Consider the following 25,232-nt stretch of genomic DNA (forward strand, 5'->3'; position numbering starts at 1 on the left):
GTCTGTCTCCTGGGTTGTTGCTCCGTGTAGTCTGGTAGAAGTTTACCGACGTTTCAGAAGGAGCGATAAGTGTATCGGAGACAGCGAGCACGTCTGAAACGTCGGTAAACTTCTTACACACTACGCGGTGCTACTAGTCAGAATACGGTCGTCTTGTGGAAACTGTGTTTATTTGAAACGTTATCTGCCTACTAGTATACACGACGTCACAACCCAGAAGAACGCTGTCAGGATATTCCATAGACCGGAAGGTGGCCACTTGATCATGTTCCTACTTTTTGCGTTTGAGCGGCTTCCCCCTTTGGATTGAAGAATTAAAGAACTCTGACATCAGGCATTTTTTTAGAATCAGTGATATCTTTTTATAACGGATCATGTCCGTAGTCGTGAGAATTCACTTGGTCTTCCGGCCTACTTCGTATCTTAAGCGGCGCCTAGGTTTCCAAGAACAGAACTTTAGTCAATACAAGGACTCGCATTCTAAGGAGATTTCCTTTGCTGTAAAAAGCAAGCCGGTACTAACAATCGCTCTGGGGGGAAAATCATGCCGGTCAGCTCCTCCCTCTACACGGCAGTCTGGAGTTCCGGTCTCTCGGCAGGAAAAGGCGATATAATCTCACACAGGCTACTATGTAATTTTTCTATTAAAAACTGCTCACCTCAAGTTACTCGTATTTATCACTGTAATTAGCAACAAAGATGCTACAAAGAAGCAAGGTCGACGGAAGAAGATGGATGAAACAAAAAAATATGAACAATTAAAATAGCTATGCAGGGGTGTGCGTAATAAGAGTTATTTTTTATACCACGTCCTTCATTCGGGGAAAAGACTGATTTCAGAGTCTCGTGAACAAAATTGTTGATTTTATGTCTAGAAATCGAATACGGTCAAATATTTAAACTTTGTAACGAAACAGTCGAGGAGAATAATCATCTTTTCGTTTGTGTTGGTATTCAGGCTACAACGACGTACGGTGATTCAGCCAAGGGTGAGATGAGCAGTACATGTAGCACGCAAGGAAAGGTTGTAATGCCTACACAACTTCTGTTGGAAAACATGAAGCGAAGAAACCACCAACAGATAATTTCTCATGAAATATCCAGGCTCAGAAGAGACCTAAAATATACAAAATGTTTTTAAATTAAGGTTGTAGGTCTTATTGGAAAAAATATTTTATGTCAAGTACCAGTTATATGTATTGGAGGTCGTGTTATGAGAAAATAATATAATTTCATTTTGAACAAAGTAAAATGTATAGTGCCTATGGACGGACAGACGCGATCTATTTATCATTTTATGCACTTCTTGCAACAGACGCGTAGAAAGCAACCTGACAGACATTTGAAACATATAAAATCCGGTGTCAAGATCTTTTTAAAAAATGGGCATCTGTTATTGGTTGAAGCAAAGCTAAATTTGTAATGAAATATCTCCCAGCGCGCTCCAGGGAGGGGAGAGGAGCAGCTTGGAATTACTGCAGAAATAAAATCCTGTTTATATACCTAACAATTTATGTTACTCCTTGTGCAATGTGTGGCGAAACATATCCTGCTGTCCGCAGGCTAGTGAGTGGTATAATTAGCCTGCGGTAACACCACTCCGTATGCGACTATCGATAAATGCATGTCGGCGTAGGCGTCATGCTGTATGAGACGACATTATTTACTATGGGGCATCAGTCGAGTAGTTATGACTCTTGCTTTGAATTCGAGAGGTCCAGGGTTTAAATATCAGTCCGGAGAAAGGTTATCATGGCTGAGATTTTTCGTCGCTTTGCTCACTTAGTACAAACAAAGAGGATTGTATCTTAAATTAGGACACGATCCCTTCCAAATAATTTTCGATCCGTTATTCGCTAATCCTGTAATTATTTGACACCATCTACCTATTAAGTAAACAGTAAATAAATTAAAGAACAAACACCTAGCAGTTTATGCTCGTGTCATCGTGTGCCTTAGCACTGTGTTATTAAAATAGCATACAGTATGATAAGTGCATTTAATGACTTATAACAACGTATGTTATCACAACATACGACAGAACACAATAATCAAAAAATCATTCATAATCATTCAAGTCATTGGTATCGGCTCAGCGTAACAAAAACCTTAATACGCAGAATTACGACGGAGGCTCAAAAAATGTATAACGGTGGAAGGATGATGTTGCGCAAATGTGGTTGAATGTAGACTAAATTCAGATGGTGCGCTTTTATGTACGCGGATATGAATATCAGGTCTCCATAAAAGCTGAGAACTTCTCGACCAGGTGAATAAAGTTTTTTTTTCTTTTTCTTTTTAAAAATTTCCAGTCCCGTATGTTTTCATACGTCGATCAATTTGTCAAAGTTTCACTTCGTATCGATGAGACGCGGAATACACGAAAAACATTAAATTTATATGACATGCATGCTGAAGATGACCTTGAGGATCAATCAATGTCCAAAGGGAATTCCCCTCCCGTGTCAATAGTAAATGTCACTTTAACAACCTTGAAATTTTTAAATCTTTTAAGCGAAATGTCTCCGATGCAATATTACGTTAGTGCTGTAAAGCGTGAAACACACGAAGTGATTAACCGATGGTAACTAACCAAGCAACTGAGAGACTAACGGCCTAACCCAACGAGACAGAACACTTTGCTTGAATAGCGTTAATAACTACCAGGCTCAGTTTGCTGTGCGATATGAGAATAAGCCGAAAATAGGAACTAAAGATGAGCGACTAATGTTTTTAGCTCAGGATGAACATATTTGTTCGAAAATGACATTCACAATTCCCGTTACTCCAACATCATCAAAATATACTGCGATCACTGTTATTGTGACAACAAAACCGTGTAGTCCGAGCGACTGACAGTGTCAACAAATAAACCAAATCAGTTGACTCAGTAATTACTTAAAACAAATCTATGCCCTGACAAGAGATATGGATAAGGCTGATAAGAAATTCTTATTGTGGCACTCGAAGATTTCACTATCAAACGTATCGAGGCTTTGGAGAAAAATAATTAAATTAAATTAAAATAAAATAAAATAGAATAAAAATTTACTTGGATATTATCCATCGTCTAGTAATAAAACGTAAAAAACGTAAAACGACGTTTCGGAGATGAGGCTCCATCTCCGTCTTCAGGTTCCTACTCAGTTGGGCCCACTAGATAGAGCTAATCCCTATCTAGTGGGCCCAACTGAGTAGGAACCTGAAGACGGAGATAGAGCCTCATCTCCGAAACGTCGTTTTACGTTTTTTACGTTTTTTACGTTTTATTACTAGACGATGGATAATATCCAAGTAAATTTTTATTCAATTGACTCTTCACCATCGTCAAGAAGTTTTAGATTTGATAAAATAAAATAAATGTTAATATCGTATTATTATCCAAAATTGAGTGTATTGTAGAAATTAGTTAAAGCATAACAGTATTGAAACTTAGAAGCAGAATTTAGTGGCATTGGCAATAACAGTTACTTTTGGTGGTGGTGTTATATACGACAAAGACGAAGAAGGTACCTAACCCCACCCCTTGCTACAATTGTATTTGTATGGACTCAGTTTGTTGACCGAGTCTGCCACGAATAATAAATAACTACTTCTGTGTTGATCAACTCTGACAAAAGTTGCTTGGAATGTAGTTCCCTTTACTGGGAAAACAATTCTGTTGAAAACAAAATTGTTACAAGTAGTGCATTTTTGTTCTCTGTCCTGTTTCTAATGTATCATCAGCATCAACAGGTTGTGAACCATTGACTCAAGAACGCGGCTAACAAGCTGGAGGCTAAAAATAATAGATGCAAAATTCCACTACCGGAAGTCCTTAATATTCATCTTCTCTGGACTCTAAGCACATTCCGTCTTGAACAGCTGTTAGTTGCTCAGGTAATTACAAGATTATCTGAATTTTGTACGCCCAGATGATCATTACCGTATTCATTAGAGCTTGACAATGAATCTTGTACTACATCATATGATTCCAGTACACAGCTACACATCCTACCTAACATTTTATATGCATTTATGGTCAAACGTGCTACTGTGCCTCTCCGTATATACTGTAGACTAAGCAGACTTTGTAACGCAGAATCCTCACTTACGTAAACATTTTATTTGTCACAATTTAAGTTTTAGTTTATAAAATTATATTATCAAGTTTAGCAGTAAGAAACCCATTGGCGAACGTTAATCCGAAGTTATCATTTTGGTTTATGCACAAAATATTTTCGATTTACGCTTTTTCGCGTCAAACGGGGTTCCTTAAATAGTGAACTCTAGTATAAATTTAGTCTGTGCTACATTAATGCCGTCGAATATGGTTCACATGTACTCACTACAAGTTACACCTACTTAAAGCCATCTTCGGGGGATCTACGCTGTGTGTTCAAGTTATTAAAAGTTTTACATACGACATTTGTAGTCAAATTATTAACACACATTTTTAACTTCTTCTGTGTTGCTGGTAACCCTGTTAGATTTTTCCCCATCAGTAGGAATATTAAAAGAAGTAAAACTTAAAATACATTTGTCCATTTCCAATCCGTACGCGACATTACTGTTTGCCAAGGTCAGTTGTGAAACAAAATGTAAAAGTCACGAGAAACCTTTCGGACAACAAAGTTTTTTAAAATGTGCTTTTCTCGGCAAGGACAAAACAAATTTTGTTTTGTTTTGCCGTGCGTTGTAGTAATCTATAATTTGTATCAGAATAATAAGGAGTTATAATCAAGGTGTTTGTGTGATCTGTACGCTCACGGAGAAACAAAAGAACGTTGCAACTATCAACAGCTGGAGTAGAGAGGGGAGGCACCTCTCGAGACAGCGGTAAACGCCAACATCTCCTGCCCTCCTCGTAGTGTGGGCACGCACAGTCAGTCAGCAATCTACACTGTTAAAAACGTCTAAAATTATATGTAACAGAAGGCTGTCTTCTGAGTTGTTGCGCCGTGTGGTCTGGTAGAAGTTTATCGACGTTTCAGAGGTCCTTGCTGCATCCCTGATGATGGAGGCAGCAAGGACCTATGAAATGCCGGTAAACTTCTACCAGACTACACGGCGCAACAACCCAGAAGACAGCTATGTTCGGATTCACCGTTGTGAAAACCTCAAATCCTACATACATGTAACATTCCATTCCGGCTTTATACAGAGTAAAGGATAATTTTTCTAACGTTTTAGATAACCATATAAAACATTTTTCTAATTATTAGATTTATATACACCATCATTTATATATTTTATTACGAATTTTTCACATTTTAAAATTACTGAAGTCGGGGTCTTATAAACGAGGAAATGCCTTTTCCCACAACCGATGTAACACGATAAGAAATGCATACAAGGTTTTTGTCGCGAAACCTGAAATGAAGAGCCGATATCTGCTGGCCATGAACTTTGGCAGACGTGGCCAACCAATAGACCAGACATAAACCTTGCGACTTATTCCTTTTGGGTTACCTCAAGGAAAAACTTTCAACGGTGGTGATATTAAGCCATGAATTATTCTTTGTGTTCAGATATATATATGCCATTATATGAATATTAAAGTTTTTTTAAACTTTAAATCTGGTGTTATATGGATTGACATTTTAAATAAATATAAAACAGATTTAATAAAAATTTGTACTTACGTGCACTGAATTAATCAGTCAGTACTGACATTGCTGATCGCTTTCAGAGATTCCAATGCCACATTTAAGCTCCAGACCATTCTTTAATGTATGCACTTTAAGGCCCTATACGTTTCTGTAAGTTGTGCTGTTATTCATAATCTATAACATTTTATTTTAGAGTACACGTCACTATCTTATATAATACCACCGTCACTCCAAGATCGACCTAAATTAATTTTGTATTAGTGATTTCCGTCAATAAAACATTATGGGAGTCCTTGTAATTATAGAAAGAGTTCAGATTCTGGTGATGGAATTATCACAAACACGCTCTCCCAAACAATTAAGAAATTTCGATTGCGACACACACTTTTTAGTAATATTTATCTACTTTTTCAGAAAAAGGAAATTGAAAAAGGAGGGCAAATTTTACACTGCCAGTAGTAGTACAAAATTTTTAATTTATTGCAGTCATCATTAAAATAGTGTTTTTCTATTAGAGCTTATATTTGTCAGAACATCATCTTCATCTCTCGTCTCGAGGTACTATTTCAACAATACTTGAAACAACAGCTAAACAAATCACTTCATCAAGTGTTGTCATTTTCTGTATTCACCAAGACGTACAGAAACAGAAACGGACAGACGGATTTCAGCAAAGTCCGAGTGTTTGTGGGCGAAAAATTTATATGGGGCACTGATATTTTACCAAGATTTGTCTGTGCGCCGTATGTTTAGCCCCCTTAATGCTCCTTCTCTGTTCTTTCACGTGGAGTGCGGACATTATGATTCATACATCACGAATAATGTCTTATCCCCCTACTAATTATGACGGTGGAATGAAATGACCTTTTAGTTAGGCTAATCCGCCTATCATTGTCAGTGGCGCCGTGACAAGACCAAGCTACTCTGCATTTTTACTCTATGCTTCACCAAGTCTCGGTGTACTGTTAAATCTCCTAAGTTTCCTTGGTTCGAATCTCCGTTTGGGTACACTTTGAGAAGCTAATGACCGGGCAGCGTGTTTACAACAGCTGTCACTTGAATCCAATGGAAAACTTTAATGTATATTTCGTCAATCCCCTTTGATCCGTTTTACACTTAACCTCACCTAAACGCATAGATCTCCCTAGTTTTCGTCCCTAGTGGTTTTCTATATTTGAACGCATTTACTAACCTGTGCGGTGTAATGTACACGCATATCAACATTGATTTTGTGACCAGAATTATATTTTGCGAAGTCCAAGCTCTGAAATAATAAAAAAACTAATCTTTCTCTTTATGTTAGATTCTTAAACCTTCTGTTACCTCGTCCCATGTCGAATATTTTCCTTAATTCTCTGTGTTCAAAAGTCCTCAGTACGATGCCCTTCCTTTGGAGCGAGAGACCGACATCTGGTAATAGAACACGAAAATGACTCATTTATTTTTCTTCTAAGAATTCACTGCGTAAACATTTAGTTTCTGTCAGTTTCAGCAAGCATAATGAATGTTTCACATGGCCGCCCGCTCGTCCCATCTTGCAGCCGCTTTCATAAACACATATACAGTTCTGTGGACGTAAACTCATATCCCCCTAGAGCAGAATTGCCAAGATTTACAATGAAATTGTACAAACTGTGCATGTGTAATGATGGCAATATTAATTTACAGCCCATATCGACGGAGTTTTCGGTGCTGGTAGGATGTTCCTTCAACGGAGGTGGGCCATTGTGTTTTACGTGAGATTTGAGGTTGTCAAGGCGGAAGTGAAGTCGGTTTTGTTCTTCTGGGATGTGTAGACTCGTAGGCGGATAGATATTTCTGAAAAACATAGTGAATCCGTCTTCAGCTTTGAAGATGGAGACAATACGTTTCTCTGAAACGTCGGTAAGAGTCCTCACGCAGTCACAATCCAGAATAACCACGATAAGTGTTGTGCTTAAAATGGTAGCAGGCTTTACATGTGACCATCGTCAGGAGAGGCTAGCAAGAAATTTATTAATTCTTTAAAACCCAATGGTGACTGTATGTACCACCTACTTCAACTGTCAATAAACTTTAATTTTGTCCTTGTGGGTTTCGTATGATTCTCACTGTAAACAGAGATTATTTCCTTAACGACAGTAAACACTCGATATTTTCAATGGGTGAGCTACGGAATAATTTTTTTTAAATATGATTTAGACGAGCTTCGGCTTCTATAGATTAAATAACTGGCTTTTCAGAATTTTTGTTGAAAATGCTGAATGGAAGAGACAATATTAGGATTAGCATTTAACTACGGCGAGGGTGTGGGATGGGTCAAACTGAGTCAGGACATGACGGATTTGTATGCAGATATTATGAATTAACGAAATGTCGGGTTTAATAAAATACGATGAATTTTTCGATCTGTTTAGCGACTATTAGTTTCTCAGGGACATTTAATTTGGAGTTTGTCAACTTTGACTTTGGCAGTGAGGGTGAACGTTGTGGGATTAATATATAAACCTTGTCAAAAATATCAGCCTTTAACTGTGCATAAATTCCCTCTCTGCTCTCCCATAAAATTGTCAACACGTGTTTATTATATATATGTGGGGGTCTCTATTGATTTTTAATTTCCGTTAGTCAGCAGTCACATGGAATTATCTAGAGACGGCAGGAAAATTTGTTTTCACTGACTTTATAAAATATAGGCCTATATGAAAACGTATATGATGATCTGAAGCGAGTAAACTTGTTCATATGATGGGAAAGTTAAGCAGAAAGTCTTTCATAACCAAAATAGCTAGAAATTCTACAACATATCACAGGGTAGATTTGGGTTAACCTTATCAAAATCTCCTCATGCTGCAAACGTTTACGGAATTTGTAAAGTGTACAGTGGCTTAGACAAAGAAAACCAAACTAATGAGAAATTTGGCTCGGGGAAATTTTATATATACAGGTCTGCAGAGGGTCATCGAAATATGAAAATAAAAGCATCGAACTTGAAACATGCTGAAATACAGACAATGCACAGGATAATAAGACTTCTGAATAAATATCTATACACTTTTAAAGTTGTAAAGTCCTTTTAGAATAACCCTGTATTGATTTAGTAGCGTGTGAAATACTGTAGAGTCAAGTTGGACATGAAACATCAAAATTCGAACGTCCAGAACTACGTATCAAGAAATCTCCCACAGACAACCCTGAATCTTTCTCGCTTTGCAAAATGAAGTTAACATTGAGTTTATGAAAGGTATGAAATTTCGGATAAATTTTAAACTCAGAACAATTTTAGTTACCTTGTTACGAGGCCTAATGCTAAAAATGAAATATCGAACTCGTAAGAACAACAAGAAATTAAAGTTAACACTGGTGCAATGCGCCATGCATTGTGTTAAGTGTGTACCGTATGAGAACTGATGAATGAGAATATTCGTGACTCTCGAAGTTTGATGGACGCCCCGTTTGAATTAGTCCTGTACCTAGTTTGTTATAAAAATCACCGTTGTCTTTTACCCTCGGCTGCATAAAATGCGTGAAATGTTTTTTCATTAAAACTATCAGTAATTCTATACACACATTAATTTTGATGATTATTTTCATGATCTACTCACTCATACACATGAATTGTCAGCTTCACATTCCGTTTGCCTTTACTCTGAGAAGCAGCCGGTCTGAGGCTGAGTTCGACCAAGAGCAGGCACAGACGGTTACAAACCTCGCAGAGCAAATTCTTTTCGTCGTGAAGCTAAGGTGGAAACCAACGAGGTGAACACTGTAACAGGTGTGCCGACTGTATCCGCTTCCTTCTCGGTCGGTTTCGGTCCGGCCATGTGGTACATAGCCGAAGTGTTGCCAAATATATTTTACAATAATGAGGTGGTTCAGCCCAGTCTCGCAGTGGATAAAAGGTAAAACGTAAAACTGAACTGCCCGGATACAGACGTCCAGTACCGCTCCGAAGCAGGTACTGAGGGCTTCGGCTGTAGACTGTGCCCACTCTGCTCTTGCGATTGGTCCGTTCTGTGTCCCAGCGAATGTCACGCTTCATAGGGAAAGGTATTAACTATATCATCGCCCTGAATGAAACGCAGAGGTCACGTATCTTGAATTTCCCACGTATGGGGGCCCGGTTTCTGCAAGGTCTGTTTCTTCGCTTGTGGTTTACTTAACTTTTCTTTCGATGGCTCGGACTGAAAAACGTCGATTAATGGACAATGAACAGGGAAACAAGCGGTTGTAACCGAATTTAAAGTGCAAACCTATCGGGGGGGGGGGGGGGACAGGAAATCGATAAAACCTCAGTCGGGATCGGTGGTATCCATTCCGAGATCTGACCTAGAAGTTGTTGAATCGCTGTGATCTGGGTTGTGACGTATGGATTTGTGTGTGGGTACCAAAGTTTTGGAGGATAGTACCAATTTTCAGGGCTGTCGGAGGCAGAGGGCGAATGGAGATTCGATTTCCGCTCGGGGCACTGACACCGATTCACATTTGTCAACACAGATGATTTAATAACGTATAATGACAACGTAACATCATCACAGATTTCAGTAGGAAGACAAGGTTTTTTTGGTAAGGTGGTATTTTGTACCGAAATCCATTTAGATACTGAAGAAAACCACTGAGCATTCAAGCCAAAGTAGGTGGAATCTAGGTCAATAGTCAAAGGGAGAGCATAATGTATACACCGTTAAACAAACATGCTCGGTAAACTAAACTTTCTTTCTTTCTCTTTTTACCTACTTTTACCCTTAGGTGTCGGGGTTTTTATTCATTTCTTGATGTATTTGGACAATGGTGGGACTCCTTGGATGAGTGATCAGCCCGACGAAAGGCCTCTACTTATACAAACACAGAAAGACGCGGACAAACATCTATGCCTTGAGTGGGACTCGAACCCGCGGTCCCAGCGGCCAGGCGCACGAGGTCCATGCCTCAGACCGCGTGGCCACTGCGGCCGGCGGTAAACTAAAAGTTGGAATAAACCCCGTAGCCTATTGTTCTGCGTTTTGTTTACGAAGAAGAATGTGTACATAACCCAATACACATAGCTTATACAACTGGCGTGTACCTCCGTAAGACTGTCTTATGCAGAGCGGTGTAGACGAGCTGTGTGCTGTCTGATGTATGGGCTCAGCCTAGTAATCACATTGAACCTTGAATTGAAAGGTGATAATTAGCGAGGGATATCAAACTGGTGACGTCACGTGGCTTTAGGGCGTGTGAAGGGGAGGGAGCAACAAAGTATAGAGCGAGATTCAAAAGAGAAATGAAAAGGAAACGAAATGATTCTTAATGATTACAAAACTCTTAACAGATATGCTACGAATCGGTGTCTCGATTTTAACTGGTAGCTTAACAACGGGAAGCAAGTAACGCTGTTTCTTTCAGTGCTGTTGGAGGAGTGGCACTGAGTTGTGAGTGTAATTTGGGGTTTCTGGAAGTGTTATGTTATTAGACAAAACTAGTGGTCGCAAGTGGCTAAGCCAGGGGTAAAGAAACTACTGCCTGTGAGAAAGTGAGTCCGGCAAAAAATGTTGTTAGGTTAGTGGCAATAACCAGGGATGTGGAGTCAGTACTAAAATGTTCGACTCCGACTCCTTCATAAAAGCTCAATATTTATTAATAAGGCTAAACCTACTAAAATGGTAAATGGCACCATAAGAGATTTCGTCACCACCACGTGAATCATTAGCTTACTGCTTAGACTTATAACCTATATTTAAATATACGTCTAATGGTTATTGCAGAAATCGGTTGATTTGTAGACTGTTTGTATTCTTAAGGTACAGGAGCCAAAGTTACAAAGCATTATTCCCACACCATGTGACTCAACGCGTCGTTAAATGTCTCTAAGCGTGAGGCCACCGGCGGCTAACACGGTATAGAAATTGTTCTTAAGATTTTATATCGAGGTCGGAGTCGGTACATTTTTACCGACTCCACCTATAATTGCTTCCGACTCCACAGTCCTGGTAATAAGAAGTCCTGTTATTAAGTTTCTGATATGGAGAATGTGTTGTACTAGTAAAAATATCGAGATGTTAAAATAAATTGAAATGTGGTATTAGTGGTACATATATGTCCTTACTGCTATGGGTTACTGTACAAAGAAGTGGATATGTGAAGGTCAAATGTGGCCCACTCAAAAATTAAATTTATTTCGTGAGAACATCAATCAGATATAAGGCTGTTGTTTCTGAAATAATTATTAATAACAAAATTTTATTTTTATTTCTGATATATATATATATATATATATATATATATATATACGCACACACGCGCACGCACGCACCCACGCACGCGCGCACACACACACACACACACACACACACACACACACACACACATATGAAAGCCACGGTGGTCTAGCGGTTAGAACGCTGGCCTTGTAATCCTGGGGTCTCGGGTTCGATTCCCGGCGGTGCCCGAATTTATAACTTGTGTTGGGCAAGGCCGTGGTCTAGGCAACACGGAGTTTTCCTCCGTGGCATCCCAACAATTACTCCATTCACACACAGAAGAAGGCAATGGCAAACCACTTCTGGATCATCTGCCAAGAACGTATATGAACAGGTCCCAGTCCGAGAAAAGGATGGCAGGATCCTGTTCATATGGACCTGTCGTCAGACAGAACACTAAATAATAATATATATATATATATATATATATATATATATATATATATATATATAGGACATTTCTGAAATAGACGTTACCACTTCAGGGTGTAGTCTGTGCACAAAACAAAGAAAAGACTCTAAGCATAGGTTAAAGAGCATTTTATTTTGGATTAGAAAATAAAATAAAGTGTAAACTCATCCACCATGAATTTTTATTTACAAATCGCTGATTCCAACGTTATTATTGTTTTGACAACACATTACAGGCATGCCTCGGACATATTGCGGGTTCGGTTCCAGACCACCGCAATAAAGCGAGTCACACGAATTGTTTTGGTTTTCCAGTGCATATAAAAGTTATGTTTACACTATTAGTGTGCAATAATAGCATTATGTCTAAAAACAATGCGAGAACATTGCGAGAATTACCAAAATGTGACGCAGAGACACGAAATGAGCACATGCTGTTGGAAAAATGACGCCGATAGACTTGCTCGACGCAGGGTTGCCACAAACCTTCAATTTGTAAAAATATCTGCGAAGCGCAATCAAAAGAGGTATGCATGTACACAGAACTGTCGAAGATTTGTCCTTATACTTCCAAAAATGAAGTAGCCCTTTAACGCCTAATTTTAACCATATGTGTCACGTGCTTTAATAATTCGTAACTCCGCCTATAACATTCTATCTGTACGATACAGCTTAGGCATATTAGTTAGGCTGTAACTACCTTTTTTGCCTGGTAGATTTTTTTGGTCAGGTCGAAGGGTGAAGCTAGCAAAAAGCAAAGTAGTTAGATTACAAAGCTTGTAAACTGAGTCTCACAAAATTTCATGCCACTGAAAATCTAACCTGGGCATCGAAAAGCTAATGGGTGTCTTCAGAGTTGAGTTCTAAAGTAACATGAATAAACGCAGTGAAACTGAAATGTAGCCTCACGTGGGACCTTCCAATCGGATACGATTCTTAGGACTCAGATTAATGAAATTTATCTCGGGTTGCTTGTCTGCTAAAACAGTAACCTGTGCTACTGTACTATTCTTTTTCTGCGTGTAGTTTTAGGTCTTTGTGCGTGGATCTAATTTATCGGTTCATTTCCCACTCGATTGGGGCTGGCTGACCGATACCAACAGTTACGGCGATATATGATTTCGGGATTTTTAGAATTTCGAAGCCGAAGGAAAATTTTAAATTCGGAAGGCTACTTAAAGGACATAGAAAAAATTACGAAGAACCTGATAATTGTGTGCATCCTATTTCTTTAATTCTAAAGGGTTTTAACGATGGTAGTTTACACTTAAAATTATTCATTGTCAGGACTTTTTCCATCGTCTGCTCTTTAAAACCACGACGTTTCGGAGACTGGTTCTGTCTCCGTCTTCAGTTGAGAGGTACCTACCTTAGATAGAGCTAGTCTCTTGTCATTGGTACAGTGAATACAGACTAGGTACCTCTCACCAACCTCCGAAACGTCGTGGTTTTAAAGAACAGACGATGGAAAAAGTCCTGACAATAATTTTAATTGTAATCCAATTTTATCCGCTTAGGTCCATGTATTTTCTTCAGCTATTTATTCTCAGATATTTCATAGCTTGACATCTTAGGTTAAGGAGCACAGGATGATGAATTGACAAGTATTTGCCAGAACATACTGAGTTTATTGGACGAAACGTAACTCCGGAGACTTGATGGCTGTGTACATACGCATAGATGACTCAGCCCTTCCTTATAAACTATCAGATGTAAAAGTATTACGTTTAGGCTGTAATAGTGCGTGAAGGTTAAAGTGTGTGCTTTTATATTTCTTGTGTTTTATAGTTTCTTTTGTTCACTAAATACAGCGTTGTGCAGAAATCAGTACGTGTAATAGCGCCTGATTAAATCAGAATTAAAATGTAATACTGCAGCGAATCTCAGTTATCAGAGCCGAACTCCGAGTGTGTTCAAGACGGAATCTCTCGAATACGAGAGAGAAGAGAAAGTCACTTGATCTTGACATTCTGTGGATTTGACATAGACCACAACCAATGAAAGTCTTCAGCATCTTGTGACTGACGTTACTATCTGTCGTTTACAGAAGCTTCAGAAACTTAAGTTTCAAATCGATTATGAATAAGACTTTACAGTGCCATATTTAATCGAAATTTATTCACGGGAATTATGGCTGATGTGTGCTGAGAGACATTGTGATGCTGATGGTAATTTTCGTTATATCGTTCATGCGTTTTTGACGTCTGCGGCCGTCATGAAATGATTTACGAAAAATTTGTTAACTGTAGTTGATTAAAAACTTTAAACATGTTCTGGAGGTCTGAGAATCCTACATGGAAATTATAATCTGTAAATCAGGTATTTATCTTTCATGTTTTTCTGCTACTCCGTAAGAATTAATTGCAATATTAGAATACAAATAAAAGTCTACAGGCTCAAATTTTTGATTAAAACTGTGTTTTTAATCTGACGCACAACTACGATTTGTTGTTTTTTTCCTTGCAGTTTTTATCAGCTGCAGTCGTTACGTGTACAAATGTGGTGTAGAAGTCTACGTTGGTAATTTCTTCACAAATCAACCTCATGGCAATGCAAATTTCAATTTATTTTTTTAACTATGCCGATCTATTAGTAAAAAGCGGATAAATTAAGTTCCTTAATTAAACTGTGGGCGTCTATGCTAGGTTTCCACCTTAGAAATGTTAGACTAGTTGCTATCTGGGTTCATTTTTAATCCACAAACTTTTGGTTTTGCAGTAAATTTTTATTATTGTTTGTATTACAACTTAAATCTTCTGTTATGGGGCCATTGTAGATGGTGGCCCGGTTCTGAAGGAGACACATAGGTGAGTCAGCATTTCCAGTACTGACTGATGTACAGCAGTTGATCTGCTCATCTCAGTAAATATGGCCAGTTAGACTTGTTCTTATATCTTCTGAATGGGTCTAACGGTTTGGCGCCAGCCTTCGTCATATTAAACTGCCGTTTTGACACTTTTATGTCGCCTTTGGCTTCTTCCCTCAACTCTACAGATAGATTTCAACAGAAACTATCACATTCTAACTGCACAGGTTCTAATAGAATTATTTATTTTGCCTGACTTACATCGTATCTGAAGATGGCTGCTTTCTGGCTTGTAGCGCCGTGTAATCTGGTAGATTACCAACGTTTCAGAGGTCCTTTGCTGCCTCAATCATTAGGGCGATGAAATCGTTATGATGATGGACAATCCCGCCATGAAAACCTCAAATCCTATTTAAAGGCATCTGATTGAAACAATCTTTCAATCCGTCTTCGTGTCTCGTCATCGAGATATAGGGTAAAATAATAATTCCAAAGATAACTTACTTATAAATCAAGTGAAAATGCGCCTGACTTTTATGTCAGCAACGACAACAAACAATACACAGAGTTTAAGATAGAACTAATATTACAGTTTTCTGTGTCATAGGCACGTGTTCCTACGAGATTTAAGATTATAATGACGGTGAAGATACCGATATTGTTAATCTTGTATTTAGGTTACGTAGCTATGCCTGACTCTGGGCTTGTAATCCTGGGGTTCCGAGTTCGATTCCCGGTGGTGCCCGGATTTATAACTTGTGTTGGGAAACGCCGTGGTCCAGGTATCACGGAGTTTTCCTCCGGGGCTTCCCCGGTTTCTCCGTGGCATCCCAACAATTACTCCATTCACACACAGAAGAAGGCAATGGCAAACCACTTCTGGATCATCTGCCTAGGAAACATATGAACAGGTCCCTATCAGAGGGAACTTGTTCATAATGACCTGCGTCTCTCAAGTTACCACTTCCCTTCAGGGTTTCCGACTGCAATTTTTAACAACCCTCTCGTTGCCTCCTTGAGTGCTACATGCCTCGCCCATCACATTCTGATCTGAATGCAGTTATACTATTTAGTGAAGAGTACAGATTATCACTTTTCTTACTGTCAAATTCTCACCAATCTCCTGTTACCTCCTCCCTCATAGTCCAAATATTTTCATCAGAACTTTGTCCTCAAACATCCTCCTCAATTTATATTATTACCACAGAATATTCGAATATCCATTCATGTAACGAAGCAGGACACATGTTTCTACGGGCGTGAAATTGTAATAGACTCCAGTTTAACCGTGCGATTGGCATGAACAGTAATTAATATTTACACTCAAGATGTCTCCCAGGTTCATCTACGAGGACAGTTTAAAACAGAATGGAAAGTTGCATTACAAATTAGATTACATGACCACTAACCCCCATCTAGTGCCGAGGTCAAGGAAGAGAGGAGCTATACCTCCACTCACCCCAAACGCCTACATGGCGCATAGCGGGACAAACTTTACTTTTACTTTACTTACTATATTATCTCTCGAAATAAAATATTTTTCGATTGTTTGTAACTTACTGGCCTTGTTATTTATTTATTGCTAGCATAAATATTGATTAAGATACATATTTATTCTTCCATACGTGAAGTCTAAACATTGAGCTCATTTAGCAAATGAATAATGTATTGTTAATTGAAAACTTTGTTAGATTATGAACGAAAATAGTTTATGGAACTTGCTTCCGATGGAGCATGAAATGTGTTCCTTCCTCGTGGCTTTCCACACACCTTGGCTTTATGGTTATTTATAACTGACAGAAATTATTACGCCAGATACAAGTCAGTAGTCCTATTCAATTTGCAAGTCTTCATCTTTAGAAGGCAATCTAATTGAACTGACTAGATAATGATGTTTTTAGAATCTGTGAAAACTACACATGAACGAAATTAATAATAAAATTAATTCAGGTTTTAACGACAAACAGTATATGAATTATAAAATTATGTTACTTTAGACATCTATTAGTACATGATCACCGTTTTTAAAATGTTTCATACCTGTCCTAAATAATTTCTTAAGGACGTTCTTAATAAACTTTGACCGAGACAAAAAGATAATTGAGGCCATCTTCATCTGTTGTGCCATCCGTAACTTTCTGGCTGGCGCATCTAGAACGTTGCATTCATCCGTTGCCTAAAACAGATAATATTTTACCATCTCATGATGCTTCGTTTTTCTTTCAGACTGAAATGTAATTTACTGCTGTATCACGTACTACAAATGAAAGGCGTTAACCCGGACTGTTATAATACAGAGAAACGTATAGTACAGTGTTTCATATATACAGCCACAGTGGTCATGTATCCATTACGTGGTTTTTAATAGACCACACGATTTTCAGTAATGCGATCATACAATATTTTTATTAACGTTAAATAACCCGTTGGTACTGTTTTTTTCGATTGCCAGGCGCTCACATTTCAAGAGCTACTTGTGGGTAACACGAGGCGACTGAATATCAAATAACAGTGTTGTATGCCACATTTGATTTTAGAGCAGCAATATCGTCCATAGGTTGGAGGGTCGGGATTCGAATTCACACTTTCTCTTAACATAACTATTATCCAGACTAGTTCTACACTGTTTCTTATTCGAGATCGGAGTGAAAAGTTGATTGCGTGGAGATTTCTGTCTTTTCCACCTATACGCCTTCGTGAAGTAGTTCTTGTGCGCAAGGCAACTTTTTGTAGTCTTAGCCGTCCAGGTGTCTGCAACAGCACACTCACTTAATTGCGAAAATGTTATCAAGATTGTAATCTTGTGCTACAGCCTGTTCCAACAACATTCGGGAGAAAAACTCTTGCAGTAGATGTACTGATAATATTAATCTTTCCACAAGTTCCACCACTGGCAACACTACTTAAGAAAGTAAATCGTGAAGTGTCTTTTTATGCAATGTTTACAACAACAATAATTTTTGGTTTTCATGGCGTAACAAAAACGTGTTTACAGTTTAATTCATTCATACGATTTTGACGACTGTCATATCTCTACCTCAGCGCCTAGGAATAATACCGATTTAACGAAGTTTCATTCCTCCCTCCCGCTTTCAAACGTCGATTCGAGCTTCGTGTAAACGTAAGAAAATCAACACTTATTTATCGACACTAGCTTATTCTATGGTCAGCGTAAATGAGAATAGAGGGCAGAGCCCTTTGTTACGTGCAAGAACTGAAATCTGCAAGTTCACGATTCTCGGAACACAAACCAATTTCCCCTCCTAGAACGGAGGGTGACAAAGAACCAGTTACTATGATGATGAACCCCAAACGATATCTCGAGCGCTATGATTGGGGGGAGGGGGTGGACATTAGCAAACACAACTTTCATTCAGTGCTGATGAAACGTTTCATATTTTGTTACGATATATTTAATTTAAGAGCAATATCCAGCACCTTTACCGTTAGTTTTACGGGGGGAAAAACCCGGTTAGCAAGAAACAAAGAAAGCAGTTACAACAGAAGACGATTAAGCCGTGCGATGTTCTGTCCAGACTACGGGTTCAGTCCGTACCCCCTGCTGACTAAGCAAGGCTTCTGTAGGCCTGCGGCCTGCTACGGCCTAAAATCATCTGCTATTTGGTTCTAGCTTTCCTTGTTGATAATTGTTTCTTTGTGTTCTTTTCTAAAGAAATTCTTCTCTCTCTCTCTTTATTTATTTAGTATTCCATTTTGCCTTCTTTCTTTCTTTGCTGTTCTCCCTTTGTTACTTTCTTTTCGGTATTTACTTGTGATCTTCACCGTTTCTTCGTTCCGTCCTTCCCTTTCTTATTACCTTAATTATTTCTTCCTTCGTGCCTTTCTGTTCCACCTTCGACCTTCTTTGTCTCTTTATTCCGTCCATTCTTTCCTTCTTTGTCCCACGCTTGCTTTCTTCATTTCTGCCTTATTTCTTCGTCTTTATCCCTGAAAATTTAACAATTAGCTACGCCGTCATAAAGTCTGAAAAATGGGCATTAGTTGGAGATGTCACAACTCACGTGGAGTGTCAATCTTTTGTCACACACCTAATTTTCGCACCTCCATCAACTAGATTAGCCCATTAATAATTAAGCCTACAGTTTCAATGGTCCTTTATATCACGAAAAGTTCCTTTCATTGTTAACGCCACATCGACTTCATTGGTTTAAATCTTCGTTTTATCTTCCGTTGACGGTTTTGATAGGTGGTTCTCGATTTGTGCCTGGTACCGCCTTCTTCCATGAAACAACCGACTTTCCACGAAACAAGACAATGAGAGGACTTGAACAGCCAATCATATACCAAAGATCGGACAAAACCTTGGGTGCTATCAGCACAATAGTGAGAGCTGCTTTCTGCTCTTGTCAATTTATTTCACGATCTAAAGAGAACACAATAAAATTTCTCGTGTATGTCAATGATTCTTGGAAATCTTCAGAAACATACAGTGGCTACATCTGTTGAATTACAATGTAAGGGATGAAGCTTACTAATACTTTAAGTACAGCAAATTACTGTTTAGTTAACAGTTAAACACAATAGCTCTGTTGGCTTTTATTCAAGCAAAATTGGACAATTTTACTACAATGCCGAGAAATCGCTTTCTTCCAAATATTTCTTACATCAACGTTAACAGATCAAGGACAATAGTTTCTGTATTCACCACCAGATTTAACAGCAAGATTTCGCCATTCTGCCAACTGATCAAATGTGACTGTCGATTAGTTCTCAACGTAAACAACTATCATGTTCATACGCGTAATTTGCCAAATTAGGAGACACTGTTTCTGTTGAAGATGTCCAAGAATCTGCATAGATGCACGTCATTTGCAACAGCGAAGCAGGTAGCTGAAGGACTGTGTCTTAGAGCAGTGGTGTTCAACCTTTTTTGTTCGCGTACCACCAGATATAATTTCTCTTCAACTTTGTACCCCCAAAGTTGTTGGTGTATAATTCAAGTTATACATAGTATATAATCTACATCTAAAATAAATTAAATAAATTACATTACTGATTATTCAGTGTTTATCATAAAATAATATATATATATATATTTTATAATATGATGGCGCGTTACTTGCTAGGCCGGAAGAATATCCACTGACTACAGCCTGAAGTTTGTAATGCGATGTCATTTCTATTCTGTTGTCGGAAGAAGTATCTATGGCCACGCTGTTCAGTTAGTCCATTACCATTCACTCCTGATGGATCTTCATCACCACATCATGAAGTACGTGCTTGGTAATGCATGCTCATAAGAAATATTTATTCCTGTAAAAGGTACATCATGGATTCTAAGTAGGATATGGCGTTCACACAGTGGTGAGTACGAAGGTGGCTGTCTTCCGGGTTGTAGCGCCGTATAGTCAGGTAGACGTTTACCGACATATGAGAGTTCGTTGCTGCTTCCATCACCAGGGCAATGGGTAACATTCTAGCCAAGATGGACCGAGGTTGAAACTTGGGTATAATAATGACACGATCCTGTGTTATTCTTAAAATTCTTGAAGAAAAATTGGAAAGGGACGCTATTTAATTTGATTGCTTAATACTAATGGCTGTAACTTAAGCTTCCCATGCTGTCTGGCAATTAAATACTGTGCGTACTGAAGACCCTCTCAGTATTTATTTAATTATTTGAAACTAATGAAGGAAGACTCTGTAATGAACACATCCAGAACTGACAATATGCGCCCTCATTATAAGAATTCTATCTTGTCAGAAGAAGACGTGCATATCGTATATCGCTGAATAATTGTTATTAAGGATTTTGTATTTTTTTTTGGTAAACTGGTTACATAATTACGATTCGTCTACTTTTATAAATTTATAGAAGGGCTCGTGTGGAATAACTAAAATGCCCCGGTCTTGTATATAAAGAGATTCTCTTTAATTTACATGCATGTTCTTCGTAATAGACATTTGCCTGTGAAAGGCGTACGGTATTCTGACAACATTGAGCATGACAAAAATGCGTGTAGGGTTCACTGCGACGCTTTTAAATAGGCAAATTTACATGGCAAGGAGGCGGGTGAAATGGAACGGGCATGTAGCACGTGTGGTAGAAATGAGAAACTTTTGCAGAATTTAGAAACGAACGCATGATAATCGTGATGAAACACGTTTGGTTGGCTCTGGACTTGTAGTAAATTTTTGTGAACACGGTAATGAACATTTACGTTCCATAACAGGTGGAAGTATGAGTAGATAGGAGACTGTTAGCTTCTCAAGTAGTATTCTGCTGCATGGAAGTTTACGTCGCTGATACAGTCACGTGCGTGCCATCTAGTGTCACAATCGCGAACTGAGAAATTCTGTGCGGAAGTAACGCACTTCTCTCAAATTAGGATATATCAGTTTCGAATCTCTACCATCTCAAGTTGTATGTTGGCATACCAACTTCAAAAAGGCCACGAACTATATTCTTTCTAATCACTCATGGCCATTCGGTCCCATTTGACGCTGTATAACCTCTGAATTTGTAACAAAGCCAACGAAGGATTACAGTGGCAGCAAATATCTCAGCCTCTATCCTAAAGAAGTATGTTAAGTTGTGCTCCGCGGTTGTGTTCGTGTTCTTGGCGACTGCTAAGCTGGTCGAATAACATAACAAGGGAAGCTTGTAGACATTGGTTTTACATTTCCTTTCAGTATCTCAGTAGTTGAAAACAATCCTGTCCCCGTAAGATTTGAGGTTTTCGCAGCGGTGAGTATGAAGATTTCTGTATTCTGGGTTGTTGCGCTGTGTAGTCTGGTCGATGTTTACCAACGTTTCAGAGGTCATCAGGGCGATTCATCTACCAGACTACACAGCGCAACAACCCAGAAGACAGAACTTTTCAATTCTGTCCCCGTTCGGGCACACGTTGTATATCTTATTCTCGAAGATGTTTAACCAAGTCTTTCTTTTGATCATCTAGTCCCCTTTTTATCTCAAACTGGTGCTTGAAATAGTCTTCGTTTTCCCCTTTCAGCCGGATGTAATGTGTATTTTACACTATTATATTACTTGATTTCATATTTACATAAACTTCAACTCCACCTATATACTACTAGTGCTGCATTGCACCCTATCATATTTCATTTGTTTTCTGGGAAGCCAACGGATGAAACCAGAGCCTTTCTGTATAAACTGATGCACTAACAGAAAAAGAGCAAAGCAGGAGCTAAAGTTTTAGAACCAATTAAAAATACCTCGTGGAATGAGCTAGACGCTTCGTGAAACTAGATCTCCCAATGCGAACAGTGATGAGGGTTCCATCAGTAGCATTTAGGGGGTTTACTACTAATCAAAGGCAAGGAGACTATTGCCATCAACTTCGGAGATTTCCATAACTCCAGTTACAAGTGGGCAAACGGCATTTGGGGTGTAAGTCTGTTCTGTACTGGAAACTACAGCAAATTCCTGCGCTGCTATAAATCATTATACACTGCATGAGGTTTGTATTTCAGTGTGGGATTGCGTACAGCCCAACATGGTTACTGTAACTTCGAAACACTGCTTGAATTTTCAGTTTAACGCAGGGGTTCTAATACACTTTGAAAGGGACAAAATTATCCCCACTTATCCACTCGCGAGAACCAGGGTATGTTATGCTACATTAACTTGTTAAAATATTACCAGTTTTCTACTGCAAACAGGTTCACGTAATACTCAATAGATGTTTATAAAATCAGTCATTAATGAGAAAACTTACTGAATTTCATACCAGTTTTAATTTTCTTGTTACGATGTCCATGTGCTTCTTGATATGACGTTTCTCATTAAGTTATACAGTTGCTCACACTGACAAGTAGACCAACTGTCAGATAATGACATCGTGTTTTCTGATATAAGGTAACTCTGCTTTATCATAAAGAGGTACATTTTACCAAATATGTACGCGGGCCGATAACCTCTGGTTTAGAGCCTACATATGGACGTTAGTAACTACAGTAGTCGTCACCAGATTGCATGCTTCAAGGTCACTGAAGGACCTTACTCCCGTTACCCCTCGGCTCTAACATTGTGAAACAACAGTACACCGTTGCAAACTTTACCGAGTTGCGAGTTGTAAATTGTCATTTGTTGCTAGCATGTAACTTGCTGACGGCTACTGTAGCCATTAACCCAGAAATTCACGGCAGAGAATTTTGTGAGTCGCACTACGACAGATTTCCTTACCTCAGATTCTTATTTAACAAAACATTTTACTTATATGACAGAATATACAAATAAGACCTGCGATAAAAAAAACAGTCTAGTCCATCCTTTAACCACCCTCCCACATCACAACCGACTGGTAGCCGTTTACAGCCAAATAGGCATTTAATTTTTTCTGCGTTTTCTCGTAGTCCAACAACCTTAAAAATCTCCTGAATTTGAGGGCGGCAACTACGAACCTGCAACTTGCAAAAATTGAACACGTATTTCATTGTTTACAACAAAACAAAGCTTAACCAGAAATTGAATATAACTTTAGGCCTAATATAGAAGTAAGTTATTATATATTATCTGTGATCATGACAACCCTACATCTGACGTCACGTAGTACGAAGGCGTTAGCAGACTTCATTATGCATTCAGTGACAGGCACAGCGAATATAAATTGGTTTTTAATGACCTAGCAGCTACAAGCAAGGAAACCAAACGGAACGAAAAGAAAATACAGAATAATTTTATATGATAGAACAGGCTTACATGTGACTGAGTTTATTCCTGGAAAGTGTAACCAGGGAGTTCTTCTGTTGACAGACACGGCGAATGTCCCAGCGGGTTGTACTGTATGCTCCTGGTGCCAGAAGGTGGCAAGCAGCAAGCAGCTCTTCTCGCTGAAGACTCCGACTGGACAGAAAGCCTTCTGTTCTGAGGTGTGCTTCACTCAGTGCAGGCGTGCCAACTTCAAGCGCAACAAGACGTGTGATTGGTGCAGACACGTGCGACACACAGTCAACTACGTCGACTTTCAGGATGGCGAGCATCAACTGCAGTTCTGCAGGTGAGGCAAGTTACAGTTCTGAAGTCTCGAGGTTTACAGTTTTGTAAGAGCTCCGTGTTGAAGTAACGTCCCACACTTTTCCAGCTCAGTAGCTTGGAAATTTGTCGTGTGTTCATTGAAGACTGGGAGGTGTGCTTCCAGAATCAGACGTCCGTCAAAATAGACTTGTTATCGTTACCTCTTGAATGATTTGTTTGAAAAAATGATGCTGAGAAAAATATTTGAACCTAAGAAAGAGGTAGTAACAGTCTGGAGAAAGTTGCTTTACAATTTGTACGCTTCACAAAATGTTATTCGTGTGATGAAATCAAGACTTTGAGATGGGCCAACATACGTCACGTGGATGAAAAACACAATTTAAGAGCGGAAATCCGCAAGATACAGACCCTTTTGAAGGTCCTAATATTAATTGGGATGAATCTTCAAGCAATACGACACGAGAAAGTGGAATGGATTGGATTCAGCTATTTCATACCGATTTATGTAAAGATATTATTATTTAGTGTTCTGGCTTACAACAGGTCCATTGCTCTGCCCAAAAAGAGCTCTCCAGTTTTCCCTATTCTCGGCTTCTCGTTTTAATTCCTGGAACGTCATCTTCTTTCCTTGTTTAAGATCGTCGGTTAGCTGTATCAATCTTCTTCCTAGTCCTCTCTTTCCTTCAACCTGGCCTTCGGTGATATCACTCAGTAATCCATTCCTTCTCATAATATGTCCCAGCCAGTTAGCTTTCCTTCGTGTAATCGCCTGCAGAATGTTTCTTTGCTCGTTGACTCTCCTCAATACTTCTTCGTTGGTCACTCGATCCGTCCACCTGATCTTCTCTATTCTTCTCCAACACCACATTTCAAAACTCTCCAGGTATTTCTGTTCCTTCTTCCTGAGTGTCCAAGTCTCTGCTCCATACAGCGCGACACTCCATACGTAACACTTCACTAGTTTCTTCTTCATCTCCAAGCCCAACTTGCTAGTGAGAAGTATCCTCTTCTTGACGAAAGCTGCCTTGGCCATGGCTATTCTTGCTTTTACTTCCTTGGTGCATAGAGCGTCCGTCGTGACTATGCTTCCCAAGTACTTGAAATGCTCCACATTCTCCAGCTGTTGTAAAGATATTAATGACTCTTATTTACAATCATGTTCGCATCTTCCAAAGTGCCGTTATCTCAAAACGGGATTTAAATTGTTCGTAAAACAACGTATGAGGTGGAACGAATATTTATGGATG

General features: G+C 38.9%; 2 protein-coding genes across 2 annotated transcripts in view; one reads left to right on the top strand and one right to left on the bottom strand.

Annotated features, from left to right (window-relative positions):
* The window catches only part of Sobp (Sine oculis-binding protein), an 83,473-nt gene that overhangs the window by 56,289 nt on the left and 1,952 nt on the right, over positions 1-25,232 (top strand). Inside the window, exon 3 of the mRNA XM_022081868.2 lies at positions 23,764-24,007. Coding sequence (XP_021937560.1) covers positions 23,764-24,007 — 244 coding nt within the window. The remainder of the gene's footprint in view (positions 1-23,763; positions 24,008-25,232) is intronic.
* The window catches only part of LOC110838571 (E3 ubiquitin-protein ligase sina-like), a 127,948-nt gene that overhangs the window by 39,456 nt on the left and 63,260 nt on the right, over positions 1-25,232 (bottom strand). The gene's annotated exons all lie outside the window — the stretch shown is intronic.

This window comes from Zootermopsis nevadensis, unplaced genomic scaffold (assembly GCF_977971745.1).
Source record: "Zootermopsis nevadensis isolate Lab colony 2312 unplaced genomic scaffold, Znev_1.0 Znev_ptg000061l, whole genome shotgun sequence".
NCBI lineage: Eukaryota > Metazoa > Arthropoda > Insecta > Blattodea > Termopsidae > Zootermopsis > Zootermopsis nevadensis.